Raw genomic sequence first — 19,053 nt, 5'->3', positions numbered from 1 at the left:
GTGAAGAGAAAAGAGCGGATTCTATCGTAGAGTCTTAATCCAGAGTTTTATTTCAGCATGGTAGACCTCTGAATGTGGTAACAGCTCACCAATAGAAACCCAGCTGCATGGTCTCGTGTCCTTTTAAGCCCCGGGGACAGGGGGAGGGGAGGGACAGGTGAGGGCCAACCAGGTGTGAGGAGGGGAAGGGTCAAGGGATATGGACGCTAGGAGAGGCCAATGAGCCCGGACCTGAAGGGCATCTGCCAACCACACGACGCCTTGCTGGAATGTTAAGATTGATGGACAGCTCCTAGGCAGGAGGGCAAAAGGGGGAGGGGGAAGGTTGGCACACCTGAGGGGGTTGGGAGAGGCGAAACAGGAAATCACACTGCAACAGATCCCTGGAAAATGATGATTTTCCAGGTAGTGGAATGGCAGTGGCCATTTACCAGCAACTACACAAGAAGGAAGAAAAATCTTTCGTTCTCTTAAGAAAGGACAGGGAAAACAAGACCTGCTGTGAGCTTCCCTTCAGCTCACATCCTAACCTTACCTTCTCCTCCCTCTTCTTCCAACCAAGTCTAATGCACAGGGAGGGGAATAATCCCATTTCAAGGTAAACTGTTCAAAAGAAAAATTGAATAGGATGGGAATGAGACTTTTCCTATCTATTTCTTTCTCTGTTCCTCTCCCTTGTTATGTTTTAATGAATCCAAAAAACCTCCCTACAATCTTCTCTCTCTCCAAAGAGATTTTTGTTCAAAAAATATATTTGGGACTTAGTTTGTTCTCCCTTGGATCTGAGCAACGCTTTAAAACTAAAAGCATGATTTTTTTTTGCTACATAATATTAGAGATTGACACCTGCTTTCACTATAAACTGAAATGATGCACATTGCAGATATAAAAATCTTTTGCCAAACATGTCTAGAAAGTTGCTGATTTGTCAGCAACTTCACTTCATATGAAGTGTCATGACTAAAAGCTGGCATTTTCAATAAAAAACTGACAGTAGTTTTTTGTACAGACAAAATTGTCAACTTGAATCAAACATTTTATACAATTGGTATTTAAAAAATTATTTACTTGACAAAATCGAAAAGTTTCCTTGGAGTAACATTTTCCTGACTTTTTTTTTTTAATGCATGCATGCAAACTCTGCTTCCTAACAAAACTCTTTGATCCCAAATCATTGTCCTAGCCAAATTTCTCCAGCAAGAAAGAGCACACAGTCTTCCTCAAAAGTCATCTCAAGCAGCAGGAGAACGAAGAGAAGAAATATGGGTTAAGGGCAGGACGGTCAGCTCTATACAAGTTTCTCTATCTACCCTTTAGTCTTTGCCTCAGCTCCCAGACCAGCGCAGCAAGAGCTGAGTGAAAGTGTGAAAAGCCACACTCAGCTTCAACTCAGGAAGGCACCATCAGTGAGGCAACAAGAAGCACAGTTTGCATTTATTTACCAAATGAGGAGGGAGGAGGAAGGCAACTCTATAGAAGCTTCAAGTAATTTGTAAACTGGAAGAAGCAAACCTCTTAGACTATAATCCCATGCATTCTTGCCATGTTACACAGAGGTTCCTGTTGGAGCCAGCATCCACTGAACCACATATATCACCTTTTTTTAAATTTTAAATTATATACATTCAATATTCTGCAGAGAGCTGGACCTTGGAACTGAAGGAAACCATCTGAAGTGGGATGGAGATAGCTGCAAGGCCAACTCATTGCCCATGCTGTCCCAGGCAAACCTCACAAGCAGTAGCTTTCTGCTGAGTGTCTGAACAAAGCACTCCCAGTTGGTTCTTTTTATAAACAGGATTTTAAGCTTCAGACTCCACGCTGTAAACCTCAGCCTGCATGCTTATCTCAAAAGAGCTAAACAAGCTTTGGTCACAACTTAAAATTCTCCCGTGAAGGCTGGTGTACCAGCCTCCTGTGACTGTTCAGCACTGGCAGAAGAGATCTCAGACTCTCTGGAGATCTGGCCAAGATTAGTGCTGGGACCTGTAACATCCAAATACTAAAGGTATGAAATTCTAAAAACACACTCATTGTGAGCTTGAAAACAATAGCCACCTTCTGGCAGTACAAGCTTTCTAGAGTAACATTTTAAGTGCTGGTAGGAAAAGGAAAGAGCTGAGCAAGTCTCATTTTCTCTCTATGCACCTCAAACGCGCACATTATTTGTCAAAGTTTTAAGTCTGAGGACTGGGAAAAAGAAATAGCAATCTAGCAAGATTTCACAGGAGACAACAACAGTAACTATGTGATGCCTGTATCCCAATGAAAGACTCACCTGCGTTGTAGGAGATGGAACCTCCTGACCATCAGATGTCAGGCAGACCACTCTCCCACAGATTTTAGATTAAAAAGGACTTTTCTGTACTATTTTCCTCTGCAGTGATACTATCTCTGTTCAAATGACTTCCACACCTAAGGCACTGCATCAGACCCCCCTAGACCAGTACTGTTCATCAGCAAAGCCAGTAACAAATCTGCAGCTGCCAGGTCACCCAACTCACCTCAAACCCTCACAATGCAGCAATTCTGAGCACCACAAGTCACTCCAGCTCCCTGAACTTGTATGGCAACAACTTTGTATGGCCATTTGCATCTGAAGAGCCCTCAATTTGCCACAGAAACATAACAGCAGTGTGTCTTGGGCAAAGGCATAGCCCAGAAAAGTAGGGAAGGTGACACCTCACTCATTAACAATACTCTTGCATGTGGATCACAGCATCCTGAGGCTATGCCTTTTCTTACACTGCAACCCAAAGCTATGATGATACTTCACATTTTTATTCTTTAGAAGCTTTGTATATGGTCTCAGCTATTAAGAGAAGAGAACTCAAGAGCTCCTTCCTATTGCTGCCTGGAATCAAAAGACAAAAACTTTCCAAAAATTATTAAGAGAGGTAAGATAAAAAGCAATTCTTGAATGAAAGCTTTTGGGTGCGCAGATATGGCTATATACACACCTGTGATAAAGGATTCCTACCATTTTTATAAGTGCAATTACTCATCATATCCAGCAGTGCATCCAATAGATCAGTTGCCCCAGTAACCCACCCTTAGGTCAGCCCCAGGGCTTCTTTGCCCTATTTCTTGTTATGTCTCAAGTTCTGGTGGAAAACAAGATGTCCTTGTCAGAAATTCTCTTTTTAAGAATAAGACTAAACAAAATTTCTAGAATGTGTTAGAAAGGTTTAGCTTATTGTTCTAAAATGTGAGGGCAGGAAAGGTACTAGAAACCATACAACTGTATCTTAAAAATCTACAAAGCTACAAATATACGAAAAAGCTAAGAATCTTTGGGCATGGCTATTAGTTGAACATCCCAAAGAAGGAAAAAAATGCTGAGATAAGGGCAAAGAGGAAGGAGCACAAGCTCTTACATCTGCATCTGCATTCAGCTGGAACAGATGACCATACACCAGTGAAGTGGCAAGCACACCCGCAGCTGGCCATGCAGCCACACACTACTGCAGATGTAAAGCAACAACCACTCAAAGCACAGCTTCGTGCCAAACACCACTTTACAGTACAGGCTCTGGCCACACTGAGAACTCCAGCTGGACTGGAGGAGAGGTCATCCCCCTCAAGACATTACAAGTACCTATAAGCTCTTCAAAGTCAGGCTGGTGACAACCCCAGTCCCCCAACCCTTCAAGCACTCTGCCTGCCACCTCTCAGCTTCTTGACACACCTCAGTTCTAAGCAGTGAGCTTTTATACCAGCACAACAGCTTTCCCCAGAGGGAATTAGCTCCAAGCAATGCAACACCTGCCAAGCACTGGATTTCTGTGTGCTAGAGACCAACACTAGTGCCAAGCTCCTTTGCAACTAAGGCAACTTCCACATGTTCTGAGGAGAGGGATGAACAATAAGTACCCAGGAACCACAAGCTTTTAAAGTGTATTTTTCTAAGCTCTTTTACGAGCATAAGGATGGAAACTGATGCATGACCATTTCCTTCCCACCAGAAGAAAAGCCAGAAATATCCACAGCAGCATGACAACTCCACCAAATTATAAAAAACTCCAAACGAAAACAGAACAAACAAAACCACAAAGCCAAAACCATCCCCCATTTTCCCTAAAATCCAACATCTTCAATGTTTATGATTATATGAGCATCTAAGGGGAAAAGAACTTACTGAACAAGATTCTGTGATGGAGAAAAAGAAAAACAGAGTTCAGGAAATCCTCAAACGGGGACAAGGAAGGTGTGGCTTGACCCAGTCGGTGGCGGCCAGCACAGCTGAAGTGCCTGCTCCAGCAGCAGCACTGCAACAGCGTTTCAGGAGCTGCAGGAGGCACGGGGTGCCAGGGCGTGGATTCACCTGAGACCAGCTCAGCAGAGAACCAGACCCTCCCTCATTCCCAGCAGCTGCTGCTCAGGTCTCCAGGCTGGGTCAGACCCTGGTATGGCTGACACCCAGCTCCTGGGGCCAGGCACAGGGCGCCCAGGGCACTGCCAAAGCTTTCCCAGCAGGAGGAAAACTGAATTTCACAGTAACCTGGTGCATGCTGAGCACGTGCCACTTGCAAGTGACCCTCCTTAATACTTTTTAACTTTTCTTTTTTCAGTATTTTAACTTTTTTCCCTTCTTAGCTGTTTTCTTTTGCCCTTTTAAATTTTATTTTCTATTTTAATTGTGATTAAAACAGGTCTTTCAAGACACTGCATTTACAATGCCACATACGTGCTGACACTTGATTTCCAACCAGGCAATGAAAGTTTTTAAAGGAAAAAGAATTCATGCAATGGCTCTTCGCCTCAGCCAGAAGGTGACATTTTATTTTTTGCTGTATCTAGAAAAAACATAATTCCCTTGTTTTATATTAGAAAGATGGGAGGGGAAGCCATAGGGCAGGAACCCTTACTATCAGTCCAGCACTGCTCACCCTCAAATTACTACACCTGCATTGTACATGTGTTTAAAAATGCCACACAGCTTCTTATACCAACACATTCATGGCCAACAATCCCCTTCCTTCCCTCAACACATACTCATGCACATTTTGGAAGAGAAGTCTGGCCCATCCTTTACACATTATCTACCAAATGTGTTGCCAGTCCTGTGTCACCAGCCTTTCAGTCAAGCACTGTTCTTTGCTTAACACATGAAAGAGTTGCAAGTATCCATACAATATAAGAAACAACAGACCGTGAACTAAGACAATCACACTGATGTTCTCTTTTCAGTAAATGTTCCTGTATAGAATTTCTTGCCATGGGAAAATTCCATCAATTGATTAAAATAAAATAACCAAAACCACACCAAAAACAAACCCCCAACAAAACAATAACCCACCTTCCTCCCCCTTACCAGTAAACCCAAAACTTCAGGAGAAAAACCCAGGTAAGCTCCACACAGTTGAACAGAGAGCAACACCAGGTTGGTTGGCAACTGAAGGGATGAAGAATCCACATCAGATAGTGGACACAAAAATAGGCTAAATGTGACAAAAGCTGCACCCAGCACATATCAGTCTGATCACTCATACACCTTACTGTTGGAATGCCAACGTTACCCACCAAGAAGTCTTTCTTGGGGACGCAGCACCATAAGGAGAAGAAGGCATTGTAGTTGCAAACTTTTTCCTGAAGGCTGAGAGTTTGTTGGTAGGCCAACCACACCAGGTGCTGCATGGCAGCAGGGAGGAAGTGTCTCCAAGGCAGCTAAAACCTGGTTTCCACTGGGAGCAGACCATGGGCACAGGGCTGCCACAGCACCTCCTAAACTGCAACAAAGGGACAAATAAAAAACTGAAGAAGGCAGCAGCTTCAGGGATTGCTGTGGTACATAGAAAGCAGTTGGAGCAGCTTTGGGAGCCTTGCTAATTTTCAGAGTCAGGAAGGGCACCCTTCTAAAACAAAATGTTAAAGGTGGAAAAATGCCTATCAACTGTGGAAGGAGACACAAAAAAAATCCAAACCAAAGATGAATTATATCTCCTCCAACACCTCCAGCAGACAGTTCCTGCTGGGCTGCACCCCCAGTTCACTGGTACCAGTAGGCACTGCCATAGATGAGGCCATTCCAGTCTGCAGCACTTCTCTTTCCACCAGCAGCAGTTATAGGAAATGGCTGGGTGACAAAAACATAGTTTACTTTTTGGGGAGCACTGGCATCAAAGGGTGTGCACATTCCCCCAGGTAACTAGGGCACATGACTCATCTGCAGCAATGCTGACAGATCAGAAACAGCACATAGAGGCCCTTAATACAGAGTAATAAATCCAGCACTAACATGGCAATGCAAGTGAGAGAAGAGCAAAGGCACGTAGCCACCAAGTGCTGCTTTGTGTAACAGGATATTTAGAAACATTGTGCAGATTCAAGACCTTTGCTCCTCTGTCCAGTGGCTGATTCAGCATTTGTTCCCACTTCCTGACAAGCCAGTTCCTCACCCCACCCCATCCCCATTTACGGTTCACAGTTCATCAGTGGAAATTCCCTTCCTTGCCCCTGCCTGCAGCCAACACTTTCAGAAGGCGGCCAGCCTGAACTGTACTGCTCACATCAGGTGAGAGTCCTTCTGCACAGGCATCTTTAGAATTTCAGGCTCTCTGCTGCCACTCCCGTAAGCTACATCAAACAGCAGCCCAACCACAAGGTTAACAGGTTTTGAGTGTGTCTGCTTGCAAGTATAAAAGCTTACTGGAGGCCTTCTGTCCATTAAGAGCTCTTCATCCTCTGTTGTGCAGTGACATATTTTAAATTTCTACGCAAGGCTGTTGATGAACACAGGGAATTGTAACAAATTCTCTGCCATATCTTCAGGCATATTATTGTATGCTATCCACCCCAAGTGCCATGGCATTTAATTCAGAAAATACAAACAAGATTTTCATGCTTCAGATTTAAAATGATAGCACCAATAACAGTTAGAGACTGACTGCCTCGAGCTATTGCCATGAGTAAAGACAACAGAATCTCTTTAAAAGATTTAAAGTGTTATGCTTTTTCCACCCTTCAGTACAGAAGTTACCATACAAAGCAGTATTTCCAATGATAAAGTAGTTCTGGTTTAGATGAATAAGAAAACCCCAAACATGCAATGGAATACACTTTTTACCAGATGCAGTAATTAAAAATCCAAGGTTAAAAAAATCAGAAAGCAAACATGAAGTCATCATCAAGTTTTCTGTTTTATTTAAGATTTTAGTTTTAATTCTGAAGAAAGAGGTACATTTCCTTGGTTTTAGTTTTAGCGTCAGGTTATAACCATGTTTATTTATCTGTTTCTTTTTTCCTGTCTTTTCAATACTGCACAAACGTCCAGAAACTACAGGGTTAAGTAAAAGCTGCAGGCAGAGGAGGTCAGAGGTTGCTCCTGATGGTGATCATGTGGCCCCAATGCAGTGCTATCCCAGAGTGCCCAAATCAGGTGAATCGTTTTAAAAAAAAAAAAAAAAAGAGAGACTGACAGAGGAGACAGAAAGACTGAAGTAAATATCACTCGTGTTTCAGCTGCTTATAATTATATTACTTATATGCTAGGTATTAAATCTGTGAATACTTTTAAACATTAAAGTTTACTTGAAATCTAAAGCCAAAATTAAAGAAAAATCTTATTCTCCCCTCTTTAAACCACTCTAGCAACATGCCAGTTACTCATAGCTATAAGTGTTTTGTCTTTCCACACACTTCATGTCAAACTCTGACTGATGCAATAAAATCCCCTGCTCAAAAAAAAAAAAAAAAACCAACAAAAAAACAACCAACCCCAACATAGCAATTTCCCTGTGTAGTGCCACACTGAATGCAAAATAAATGCTGGGCCACTGCTTGCCCCACATGTTCAGTAACTTCATTTAAATTAAATACCTTTTTTATGTTCTTGCATTTGATTCTGCATTGCACTTTTCCCCCTACTGCAGATTGACACTTTTCCACTAGGCAGAAATACTCATGTGCAAAAGACGTAAGACAGTAATATTCTTAATATTCTCCTGAAGCATTGAGACTGCATTTTGATTTCTCTCTCTTTTTTTTTTTTCTTAGAATGGTTAGAAAGTATTTCAAACAGTGTATTTCAAACACTGTTTCTGCAGAAACTTAACAAAAAGAATGGTCATGACCCTGTGATGGCATTGCATTTGGGGGGGAAGTTTGATCAGGAACTGGATTCTTCAGAAAGAAAGATATGACAGGGAACAGTAGGTGGGCGTGGGGAGGAGTCAGGGTGGGACACTTCCTGCATTTCTAACGTTTTGGGTCTTATTTTTCTTTTTTCTTTTTTTCTTCCTTTCCTAATGACGATCCAGCGCTGAGCTCTGTAGTAGATCTGTGGGGGTTTTACTGGGGGGTCTGAAGGCTGTCTGAAAGCCTGGAGGTGGGGAATGGAAGCTGGTGGGGTTTGAAGGAGGAGAGTAGGGATTCCAACTGGCTCTGTGCAGAGGGATCTGTGTGCCGAAGGGGTTACTGTGGTGCGTCTGTGATGGCGCTGCACTGGGGCCGTCCACCTCTGTGAGGGCCTGAAGAGATTTTAGCCAATGTGGAGGATTGTCATCTTGAAGAGTGTCTAAACTGTTTCCTGTGGAGGCTGGGATACCTAAGAAAAGAAGAAAAAAACAAGGATACAGGCAAGTCAGAGGAGAAGCAACAAACTGACCATGAAGGAGGTCAATTTAACCTAGCAAAAAACAATGAAAAAACATTATTAGTTTGTACAGAAAATGCATTTTACATTATTATGCATAATTACTCTGCCCAAAAAACATTTAACATTAAACCGAGAGAGGAGAGAGTTCACCCTCAGAGTACTTCTTCAGAAAACACACATTTTTCTATCAAACATTCTGCTCAAGAACTGCCTCCTTGTCAACATACCTTACCACACTAAGCTGCCAGTACACTCATGCTTCACCTTTTATTCTGCCTACTTGACTCATGCTTCAGCCTCTCTAACAGGGAGACACAACCAGACAGCCTTATAAAAGAGAGCTTTATAAACAAGTGGAGTATGTCCCTTTTCAAATAACCAAGTCCAGTGATTGCCTCCAGTGCCTCAGGACCAGCGACGCACATACCGGACATGCCATCCAGCAGAAGGGACACCTTATAGATTGACCCTATAGGAAAGCACTGATCCACCTGACTGCCTGCAAAGGTCCTGGGCATGCATTGCAAAGGCCTAAGTGACGCTCTGTTATACCTAGAGGTTCCACAAAAATTCTTGGACCCTTGAGGTTTTGTGGATGGAAGCTGGAAGAGACCACCGCATACTGACTTTTTCTTTTTTTTTTTCTTTTTTTTTTTTTCCAGATGTAAATCAGTTTGTGCCAAATACCCATTGGATGGTTTGCCAGTGGAGCTGAAGGAGTGAGAAACGGTTACCTGTGATGATTGCGGGGTCCATCCAGCTGCCAGGGCTGTCCCAATTCAGGCTGTCGGTGGTGGCAGTGTTGGACGTTGGTACACTGTGGTTGGCGTTGGAGGGGGAAGAAGCATTGGGCAGTCCACCAAAGTTGATGTTAATGTTCGGTAGAAGTGCCCTTAGCCCGTCCTGCCATTCCTTCATATTTAAACTCTCTACAGAACTGCTGTTGTCTGGGAGATTTACCAACAAAAAAAATGAAAGATAAAAAAATAAAAAGCTGAAGTTAGAAACAGATGTCCTTGTTTGGTGGGGTATGGGATTTTGCTTTTACTTTTTAAGCTAATCATTTAATATTTTCCCTGTCCAAAACCTAGGGTCAGTGTTTCCATGATTGATGAATTACTCAGAGGGGCTGGCAGGTTTTAAACAAAGTGTAAGGGAATGGGAGAAAGATATAACTCCTCCCCCAATATGTATTTCCCCATTTTGATTCAGAGACTCGAATAATCAAGGACACAGTGGCTCTCCCTCTATTAGTAGCAGGGGAAAATCTACCAGGTACTTGATGAGAATAACTGCTGCAATTTGGCTGCTTTATTGATGGGCAGCAGGCTCAAAAGGGTGATGTGCACCAAAATGAAGAAAGGCTAGGTAGGGCTTTGCAATAGAAATGGAACCAGGGAGGCTGAGGAAAATCACAGATGTCTTTTGTTTTGTTACAGCTTGCTCATTCACAGCCCTAGAGATGTTCTTCCGAAGGAAATGGTAATGAAGTTGGAGGGAGTGAATTTTCCTCTTGCAGTTGAAGAACAGTAGTGAAAATTCCTTAAAGACCTTTCAGAATAATTTCTGACACAACAGTATCCTCAAAACTTTGGGAACAAGCAAACCAGCCAGACACCAAAGCAGTCAAGTCTCAACTACTTGCCTCAACATTTCAAGACATATTGGTAAAGGACAACAGGATAATGTGGCTACAGCAAATGATCCCTCAACACAAAAATCACACCATGCTATCTAGAACGGACTATCTGGTTCTGTGATCCATCTCTCGTTTTAAGTATCTCAAAGCAGGACAAACCAGACATGAGCATACCAGTATTTATCATCCCATACAGCAAGTCATACTTTATTAGCTTGTGGTCAGTTTTATTTGGAAAGGAAGAATTAGGCAGTATGTTGGCACATGCTTGTCTTTTTGACAAATATCTAGAACACAACCTTTTTTTTTTTCCCCAAACATCTCTGCCTGTCTGATTGAGGAAAGGACCTTGATCTGAATCAGAATTGTTATAAAGAGATACTTTCCTAATACTGCTACTTCATCAACAACAGAACAGATTTAAGTCCTCCTGGAAAATCAGAGGATATCACTAACTCACAACCTTATTTTGGAGAGTAAAGAAAGAAGTCTCAATTGCTATCAAAACCTGCCCTGGCAGTTTTTGTAAAGCTGAATGTTCAGAAAAAAGTGGTGTCCTGAGCAATCACCTTTTAGTAATGAGAGGGGGAGAAAAAATCCCCAAAACCAAACAAGAAAACTACTTGAAATCCTGTCATTTCACAGCTCCTCCTTTTTTCCTTTGCAACACGATTGCACAGAATAAATGCTTTAAAGAATTCAGTGCCACACGTTTTTCATCAAAACCTACAATCCTGAGATTAAAAATAATAAATCAAAGTTTTAGAAAGTATTAGTAGAAAATGTCCTCAAGAGATATGGTTCACCATCCTCTAGAACATCCATAAGCCCATTTGAAACAAGTTCTAAATTAACTTTTTGGAACAAAAGCAGCCAGCTCACAATCACAGAAATAACTGCAACAAATTCTGCATTGTACACCATTAGTTTCCACTTCTTTTCCTCACTGCTGCTTCAAAAAGCTTTTGCAAATAAACAGCTCTGTTTAATTAATTACTTCTACTGCAATGCAAAAAGCACACAAAAATGCTTACTGCATAAGCAAACATACTCATCTCAACACCTGTGAGCTGGGGATCTGGAAAGGTCTCAGTCACCAACTTTACTAACCTCCAACACGCCCTCAAAGCTCTTGTGCAAGAAAATGAACCTGTGGTAAACTACCAGCAACATGTCATCAAGGAAGACTAAGACAAAGTCTGCAGGATGTTATAAGGAACAGGATAGGAAAATTAATGTAATAGGGCATTAGGTCTCCTTGGGCTAAGAAAATATGTATGTTTTTGTCATGTTATTCTCCATGTAAAAAAGACATAATACAGCACACATAAGGGTCAAGAAAGCTAGCAAGTGTTTAGATACAAGACTCTTATGAAATGGAAAAGGCTGGCACTTTGTGGTGAGGAAACACTGCTGTCTGAGGCAGGCATAGTGCACCACTGCTGGGTACCCTCTCTAACACAAAACAACAGGAAATAATAAACTAGAGACTGTTCTTTACCTCAACTGTCTGAACAAAATCTACTTGGATTCACAGAAGTCAAGAGATGAAAGGCCTAAAAGGATACAGTACCTACCAAAATGGTGTTGTTTGCTACCTATGAGAAAGTCAGTTTGATAAAATCTTGTGCTCCTAGGTATACAAGTGACAAAATAGAGAATTACAAAAAATTTATTGTCTTTCCCAAACAGGTGTGCTTGTGAGGCTTCAAGGCAAGCCAGGACAAAAACACTGGCCCCTGACACAAAAAAAAAAAACACCCAAGCACCTCTTTGCTGAATTCTGGCACGTTTTAAACAGCCTAAGCGAAAATGCAAATCTACCGAAGAGACAGAAGTTACTTCTACTAACTGAAGGAAAACCATTTCTTCAGAAATCATTACTCATCCATCAGCTGGTTTGTTCTTCCTGTTAAATATGTCTATGCTTCATGATGAAGCTAGGACCATAGGTAAAAATGAGAAAAAGCTAGTTCTCAGTTAATACAGATGTATTTAAATGGGCATTTGCATATTATCTTTCCCTATTTCTAAAGTTAACTGGTTGGAAGAAGTAATTTTCTGACTATTAGCAGACCTTACAGTTGGACATTACAATCTAGGGGTGTGAACAACCTAGGGGTGTGAGAACCAATACAACAGTTTCCCTCTCTTGAGTAAAAATGCTGTCTCCTTCCACAGGCTAATCTTAAAAGGCTTAAAGCAGCATGCCCACTGATAGTGGGAAGACACAGAAGAAAACAGGGTAAACCCCATATGACAGCAAAGAAAGTGTTTTATAAACTAAGATAAATATGAGATTCCTCCCCTCATGCCCTTTGTCTCCCAAAACACAGAATAACCTGGTGAAGCATACTGAAAGCAGAACTATTTACAGGAAAAACATTCTCAAACACACAGCCTGCACTCTGGTCTTCCCTCAATGTACATTTCATAATCCTGTCCGGTCCAGTGGAAACTTGTGTTTACAGGGGTGAACAGATCCACACTTCTAGCACTGAAATTTTCCTCTGAGGCTGTATGTTAATGTGAAATAAAAGCACTTGTATGTAAAATTTGCAAAGTCAACCACTGTTTTAGAATGAGAAAAGAAAGAAAAAGCATCACAAATGCATCTTGTCCATCCAATCTAAATAAAAAAACATTTGAAGTTAACTTAAGAAAAAGAATACATTCTGAGAAGCCTGAACATTAATTTGTATAAAACTAGTCACTTAATGAATTTCTAAATAAAATCATGGCCCCATTATCACATCCCACCAGACAGTCAAGTAGTTTTACCTCATTCTCTACCTGCAATGCCTTAACACTCTTCCTTCAAAGCAGGCAAAGCAGTGTGTATTTGGGGGAGAGGTCATAAAGAGGATTAATGGCCAAGCCAGAATACTGTTCTGTTGCACATAATCAGTACTTCTGAAGATGTTTGCACAAGTGTCTGCTGCACGGATACAGGCTGTTCTGTGACTTCCAAAATTCTGGCAATGACACTGCAATGAAGACCCAAAGGTGTTTCAAATTTGGCTGTGCCACTTTGGTGACACTGACACACTCAATCTTTTACATTGATGGGATAGCTCAACTGCCAGTTTTCTTGGTGTGAGACAAGCCCACTAAAATGAATATTCCACCATGACTAGACAACTTCAAATCATTGCCCCAGTTTTGACACAAGCCTATGGTAAAATCCAAAGCAAAATTCACCCAGTACATGCTTAAGTAAATAACCAATAGGAAAAATCACAAGACTGTTACATTACAGGTAAAGCAAGAGCATTTCTTTGCTCTACCTAACTTGCATTCCAAGCCATTACAAAAGCCTATTTTCATGCTAATTGAGTAAAAACATTAAATACCTTCACTCCAAGTACTAAATATTCTAGTCCCACTAAAAAGCAAACAGTGCTGCAAATCTTGGTTGCAACTATTTATTTTTAAAGAACCCATCAGTATGTCATATGTGTGACCAAGACACACAGTGTGTCAACTACAGAAGGTAGTCAAATAAGCAAAATAAAATCAGAGGAAATCATCATATGAGAGAAAAATAAACTTCTGGCCTATGTGACATACCAGACTGCAAAGAATGGCAACAAAAGAAGCAAAGAGACTACCAAGGTGTATTCAGTAATAGAATAGCTATTTCAACAACCTGTCTGCAAAAAGGACCTTGGGAAATCTTCAAAGATGCTGTACAACAAATTTTGAAGCCAAAGAAAAATGAGAGAAAAAAAAGAACAGGAAGGACCACCAGGAGTTCACCAAGAGTCTTTCAACTCAGTTAGAAACAAATGGGGCCACCAGAGAAACATACCCTTTCAAGTGACATCTCTGATCCCAGGCTCTGCCTTGTGCTACCATGTTTAGAGATTGTAAGTGCTTTCCCTGAAACAGCCTATTGCCCTATTCTGAGAAGTGACTGGGACTTCTCTATTTTGATCTCAAAATAACTTTCCACTGTATTTCTATTTCGAAAAAGTTGTCCAATACTTCCCTTTGAAGGGGAGAGAGAAAGACAGGACAATTTATCACATCCAAAAAAGAAATTATGACCATCACATTACATAAACTCAAAAGCTTTTCATTCAAAAGTTGTATATTTAAACATCAACCAAACAGTTATTGTAAGAACTATATCAGTTTCACTTCAATATGAGTAATAAGCTTGTTTGCTCATGAAATTATTTAAATCACAAATAAAATCCCATTTAAACATCTGTGACCGTAAGGATTTCTCTCTCAGCTCCACTGACTCTCTATATCTATGACTCCTAGAAATCTTACAATGCATAAACCAAAAAATGAAGTTTCATCCATGCACAGAGACTTAAGAATGTTACTGGCAGATTAGAGAAGAGGGAAATTGTCCACATTTAAACAGCAGTGCTGCCCATCAGGAATACAAGTAGCCACTTCATCATATTACAGAGACATGAAGAGAGAGGAGCACAAGAAGGTAAAGCTGTTTGCAGTGAACCATTAAAAGCCTCACAAACATTGTCTGCACATGAGAAAGAAATCAACAATTCACAAAACCCAGATTTTTAAGAGCCATTTCACAGTGTGAATGTCAAGTGAAAGTCTTGCAGTCACGAGCTCTAAGAGCTGGGGAAACAAAAGAGCACATGTACATCCAGTTTATGTACATACACACACCTACAAAATTGGCCTTGGTAGACAAGAGACACCAGACTACCCACAGCTTTAAAATACTGCAAATAAAGCACATTTTACCTCTATTCCATATTGATTTCCATGGTTATAGTAATTCCACTCAATTTAAAAGACAGCCACGTAAACAGAAGCAAACTATTTTTCAATGTCAAATAAATCCAACTGCAACTTAACTTGCCAGTTAGCCAAACTATCAAGTATAATATACTAATTCTAAACTATACACTTAAAGGGGGAATATAAGATTTTCTAAATGATTTTTGATGATGATCTGACAGTACAAAATTTTATCATTCTGTGACTACGTCAATGTTACGAGTCAGAAAATGTCATTTATTTTCTGAGGAAATTCCTTCTACAACATTAATATGGGGACAGTAAGAAGACTCATATTTGCTTGCATGTACAGTGTCAGAATTTTATTAGGCTTGAGAAAAGCTGTGTTACACCAAGTATTCTGGAGAGTTCTTGTGATTGACTTACACTTACCACAGCTCAAGAGACCAAACCATAATTATAGCAGCCAGCAACCCAATTTCCATCTATAAGCAAATTTTAAATTAAGATTCCAAGTTGCTTAGAAAAACATGATTGACTTCCTAGAAAATGTTTCCAGAGCATCCCACATTTTTTATTACTGACTCCATAAGAAAATAGGTTTGCTGCTGATAACCTTTACTATTACCATAAATCTAAACTAAGTGCACAAAGACTTAAGATATTGAAACAAATGAAATAGATACTTGAATCCTACACACAGAACAGTTTGATTAAAAAGCTCAGAAAGCATGTAATTCCATTAATCTGGGAAATCAAGTTCATTTTAACCTAAACTGCTTCCTCTCGTATCATGCATCAGAGTTCAATCTCACCAGGTTACCCCGTTTGTCAATAGAACAAACTTTGACTTCAAAAGAAAAGCCCACGTGTACAAATATACTTGTGGGTACACAGATAGATACATACGTAAATAAAACCAAAATATTTGAAATTTGCCCTATGGGCAATGCAGTAACTAGAAACTGCAAAGAAAAAACTGAGATCTTCAAAGCTATAGTAACAATTACCAAGCACCTAACATGTTACAGAGATTCTGGATTCCAGGAATATCCAACCAATCCACCAACCCTCTGACTTCAGACTGTGAGACCAGCAGTAGCACAATGAAAGTATACTCTGGCAAATGATAAACTCATTTCTAATCTTCCCACATCTGCAAACAATTAAGGCTGATATGTATTTGTAGATTATTTCAATAATTCTGTGGGAAAATTAGATAAACTGCAAGAAAGCCAAGTTGTCACCTTCCATGACATGAAATTCATTCTGATTACTAGATGCTGTCTTCTAATAGAAGTGACCTATTTTTTAAATAGGTTTTTTAAAATAATTCCTCTGAGGACAAGATGAAGTTCAAATGACGCTGTGTAGAAGAAACCAAGAGATGGCAAGGGATGGGAAAAATTTTTTTTTTGTCCTCAAATGTGATTTGGCAGTACTGGGAGGAGAAACACTATTTGCAAAGCTGCTCTTTCAGTTGCTATTCCTTCAGGATTCATTTATGCTCCTCCCCAATACAATTTTTAAAAAGATTATATTTGCTCTCTCAGTTGTTTTTCAAGCGGAAGCACTTTGAAAGAGTTTATGCAAAAAGCCTTAGAATTATTTGTACTTTTTGCTGAAATGCATCATTACTGGCATTTTGTTAATTAGACCAAGAAAGAGCCAAAGTTTCAGGTCCATGCCAAGGCACAGCCTTTTGTTAGACACTGAGGTGGCAGTGCCAAGTGCACTCACTTTCCAGTCTTTAAAAGGAAAATGCCATGTTTTTAACATCACTAAGACAGTTGCACCTTTTAACTCAGGCCAGTGACCTAATGCATATTTTGAAGTGACTTCAGAAAAGCATCTCAGAGAACACAACATCCCAAGGCTAAGCACCTGCCTGCTAGAGGAAGGAGACACATAAGACAACAAAACTGCTTCTTACACTACTGCAGAGCCATCCCAATATCTTACCAGTTACCTGTGAAAGGAAACAGCCTTTCTATGTTTTGGTGAACCAGTCCTAAAGAGGTTCTATTAACAATAAATGCAGTCTTCCATCCCTAAGACCCAGACAAAAGCCAACATCTAGTGTAGCTGAAGCTCTATTGGTGACACTACTACAGACAAAAACAGTAATGAAATTTGATGTGAAAAAATTCCTGTCTGCTTGTTTCTCCCTGTTTCTGGAAAGTTACCAAAAAAGCTGACAGGACTAACAGTCCAGAATGCAGACTGAGTCAGCTACTCAGGCCACCTATTTCAGCCAACCCCATGTTTATTTCAAATGTAGTAGAGTTAATGTGATTAGTCACTCCTCTGATACATTGCAGCCAAATTGGAGGATTTTTCTTCCACTTTTTTCTTTGTCACATACATATTCTTCTTCCAAAATAGAATTACACACTTAAAAATAGGCATCTTGCTACCCAAAAAAAGGCAGGATGCCAGTCTTTCACCGTCATGTCTAAAATCTTGCAATCAAAGATTTAAAAAAATTTGTAAGATCTTAAAGCCAAGCTAGAGATCAAGACAGATATTTATATATCAAGTCTATTTTGAAACAGTATCACCTATATAATCACAGGAAAAAAGGTTCAACAGGATTTAGAAAACAGTTGCAGTATTAGCATTGAAAAGGCACTGGAAGGAAGGGTGGGTGTGCAAGATGAGAGTTTGGAACAGATGGAGAAATAGCAGGACTTAAAGGACAGGTGCTGTGGATGAAGTTCTCTCAGAGACCATGAGAAGATTACACCAAGGAAGCCAGGCCTTTGTAGTCAATTTAGGAAGTGAATGGGAGTTAAGGGACAAGACACCAGAGCTAAGAAAAGGAATATCCACAGCAGATTTCGATCTTGACACTGATTTAATGTTTTAGAAATTAATCTGAAATTCCACTTCCATTTTATTTAGGTTAAACCTGGATGCATAAGAAAAAAATATTAAACTCCTCCAGATAAACAGAAATGAGCAAGCCAAAAGTTTATTTTCAAAATGGATTAATTCCATATTGCGCTGAACACTTCTTCATCAATGAAACAGAAAATTAGTTATGATGGGAAATAAAAGGAGAATGAATTTCAAGATGGGGATACACACAGATACAAAGCATCTCCTGAAGAGGAAGGATGGAGGACTAAGGACCTCCATGGGAAAAAAAAAGGGTGCTGTGAGCAAAAGGACTGATGAAAAGAACAAAATGTTCAATAGCAAAGGCTGTACTAACAGTCATTTTTGTTGAGGAAACCAGGATATACAAGAATCAGTAGAAGCAATAATGTAAATAGCTGAGGGCTGTTTACAGAAGGTACTTTTCATTTTACAATTTCAAAGCAGTTTCAAATGAGGAGTGACCCTATTAACAGGGCAATACATCTACTTCTGAGAGCAGCTGCTCTGCACTCTGGAAAAGAGACAAGCCTTTGGAAATGCCACATGTGGCACCTACAACTATTAGCTGTATCAGCTAAAATGTTCACCAGATTTCCTATTTTCAATATTTACCCCTAATCAGAAAGACTTCAGGCAGGCATAGATCTAGCCAGGGGGCAGAGAAAAGATGACATTCAGCTGCCATGCTTTCTGTCCAGCTGGTGTTGGAAAGTCAAAGACCAAGGAAGAACACCAAGTGAGCAAGCGGTCTTCTTAAAAAGATTAGGACAGAAAAATAATTGACTAATGCCTCTCTCACTGTTAAGAGTAAGGAAACAAGTACTTAAAACAGGCATTAAGGCTTTCATATACTGTCAGGTCAAGAGGAAAAGTATAGGAAAATGTTTTACCATGGCATCCAAATAAAGGGATGTGAAGTGCCACTGTTTAAGTCACATTCTTGTTGCTAGGGTGTGGGATCAAATGCCTTTTTTACACAGCACTTGGAGAATTTTTACAGCATGCTGACTTCGACAGCCATACCACATAGCCCAAACCCTCTTTTGAAAAGGCACAGTAGCAGAACACACCCAAAACCCTGTATCAAATCATTATCCTGAGACCACAGGACAATGTCAGCTCCTATGCCACAAATTCTCTGTTTCCGTCCAAGACTGTATAAAACAAGGCTTGGAGTATGCGTCTGTCTGTTTTCACTAAATAGAAA

At 40.3% G+C, this 19,053-nt stretch overlaps 1 protein-coding gene across 4 annotated transcripts in view; it reads right to left on the bottom strand.

Moving 5' to 3' along the window:
* Positions 1-7,120: 7,120 nt before the first annotated feature.
* CNOT4 (CCR4-NOT transcription complex subunit 4) overlaps positions 7,121-19,053 on the bottom strand; it is a 76,662-nt gene continuing 64,729 nt past the window's right edge. For 2 of the 4 annotated variants that reach the window (XM_036401299.2, XM_036401300.2), the window contains 2 exons: positions 9,331-9,543; positions 7,121-8,545 (listed from right to left, as the gene is read on the bottom strand). In XM_036401299.2, coding sequence (XP_036257192.1) covers positions 8,244-8,545; positions 9,331-9,543 — 515 coding nt within the window. In that variant the 3' untranslated portion in view covers positions 7,121-8,243. The remainder of the gene's footprint in view (positions 8,546-9,330; positions 9,544-19,053) is intronic. The other 2 variants (XM_036401301.2, XM_036401302.2) reach the window with 1 other exon arrangement.

This window comes from Molothrus ater, chromosome 5 (assembly GCF_012460135.2).
Source record: "Molothrus ater isolate BHLD 08-10-18 breed brown headed cowbird chromosome 5, BPBGC_Mater_1.1, whole genome shotgun sequence".
Classification (NCBI taxonomy): Eukaryota; Metazoa; Chordata; class Aves; order Passeriformes; family Icteridae; genus Molothrus; species Molothrus ater.
This window is presented reverse-complemented; position numbering and strand designations above follow the sequence as displayed.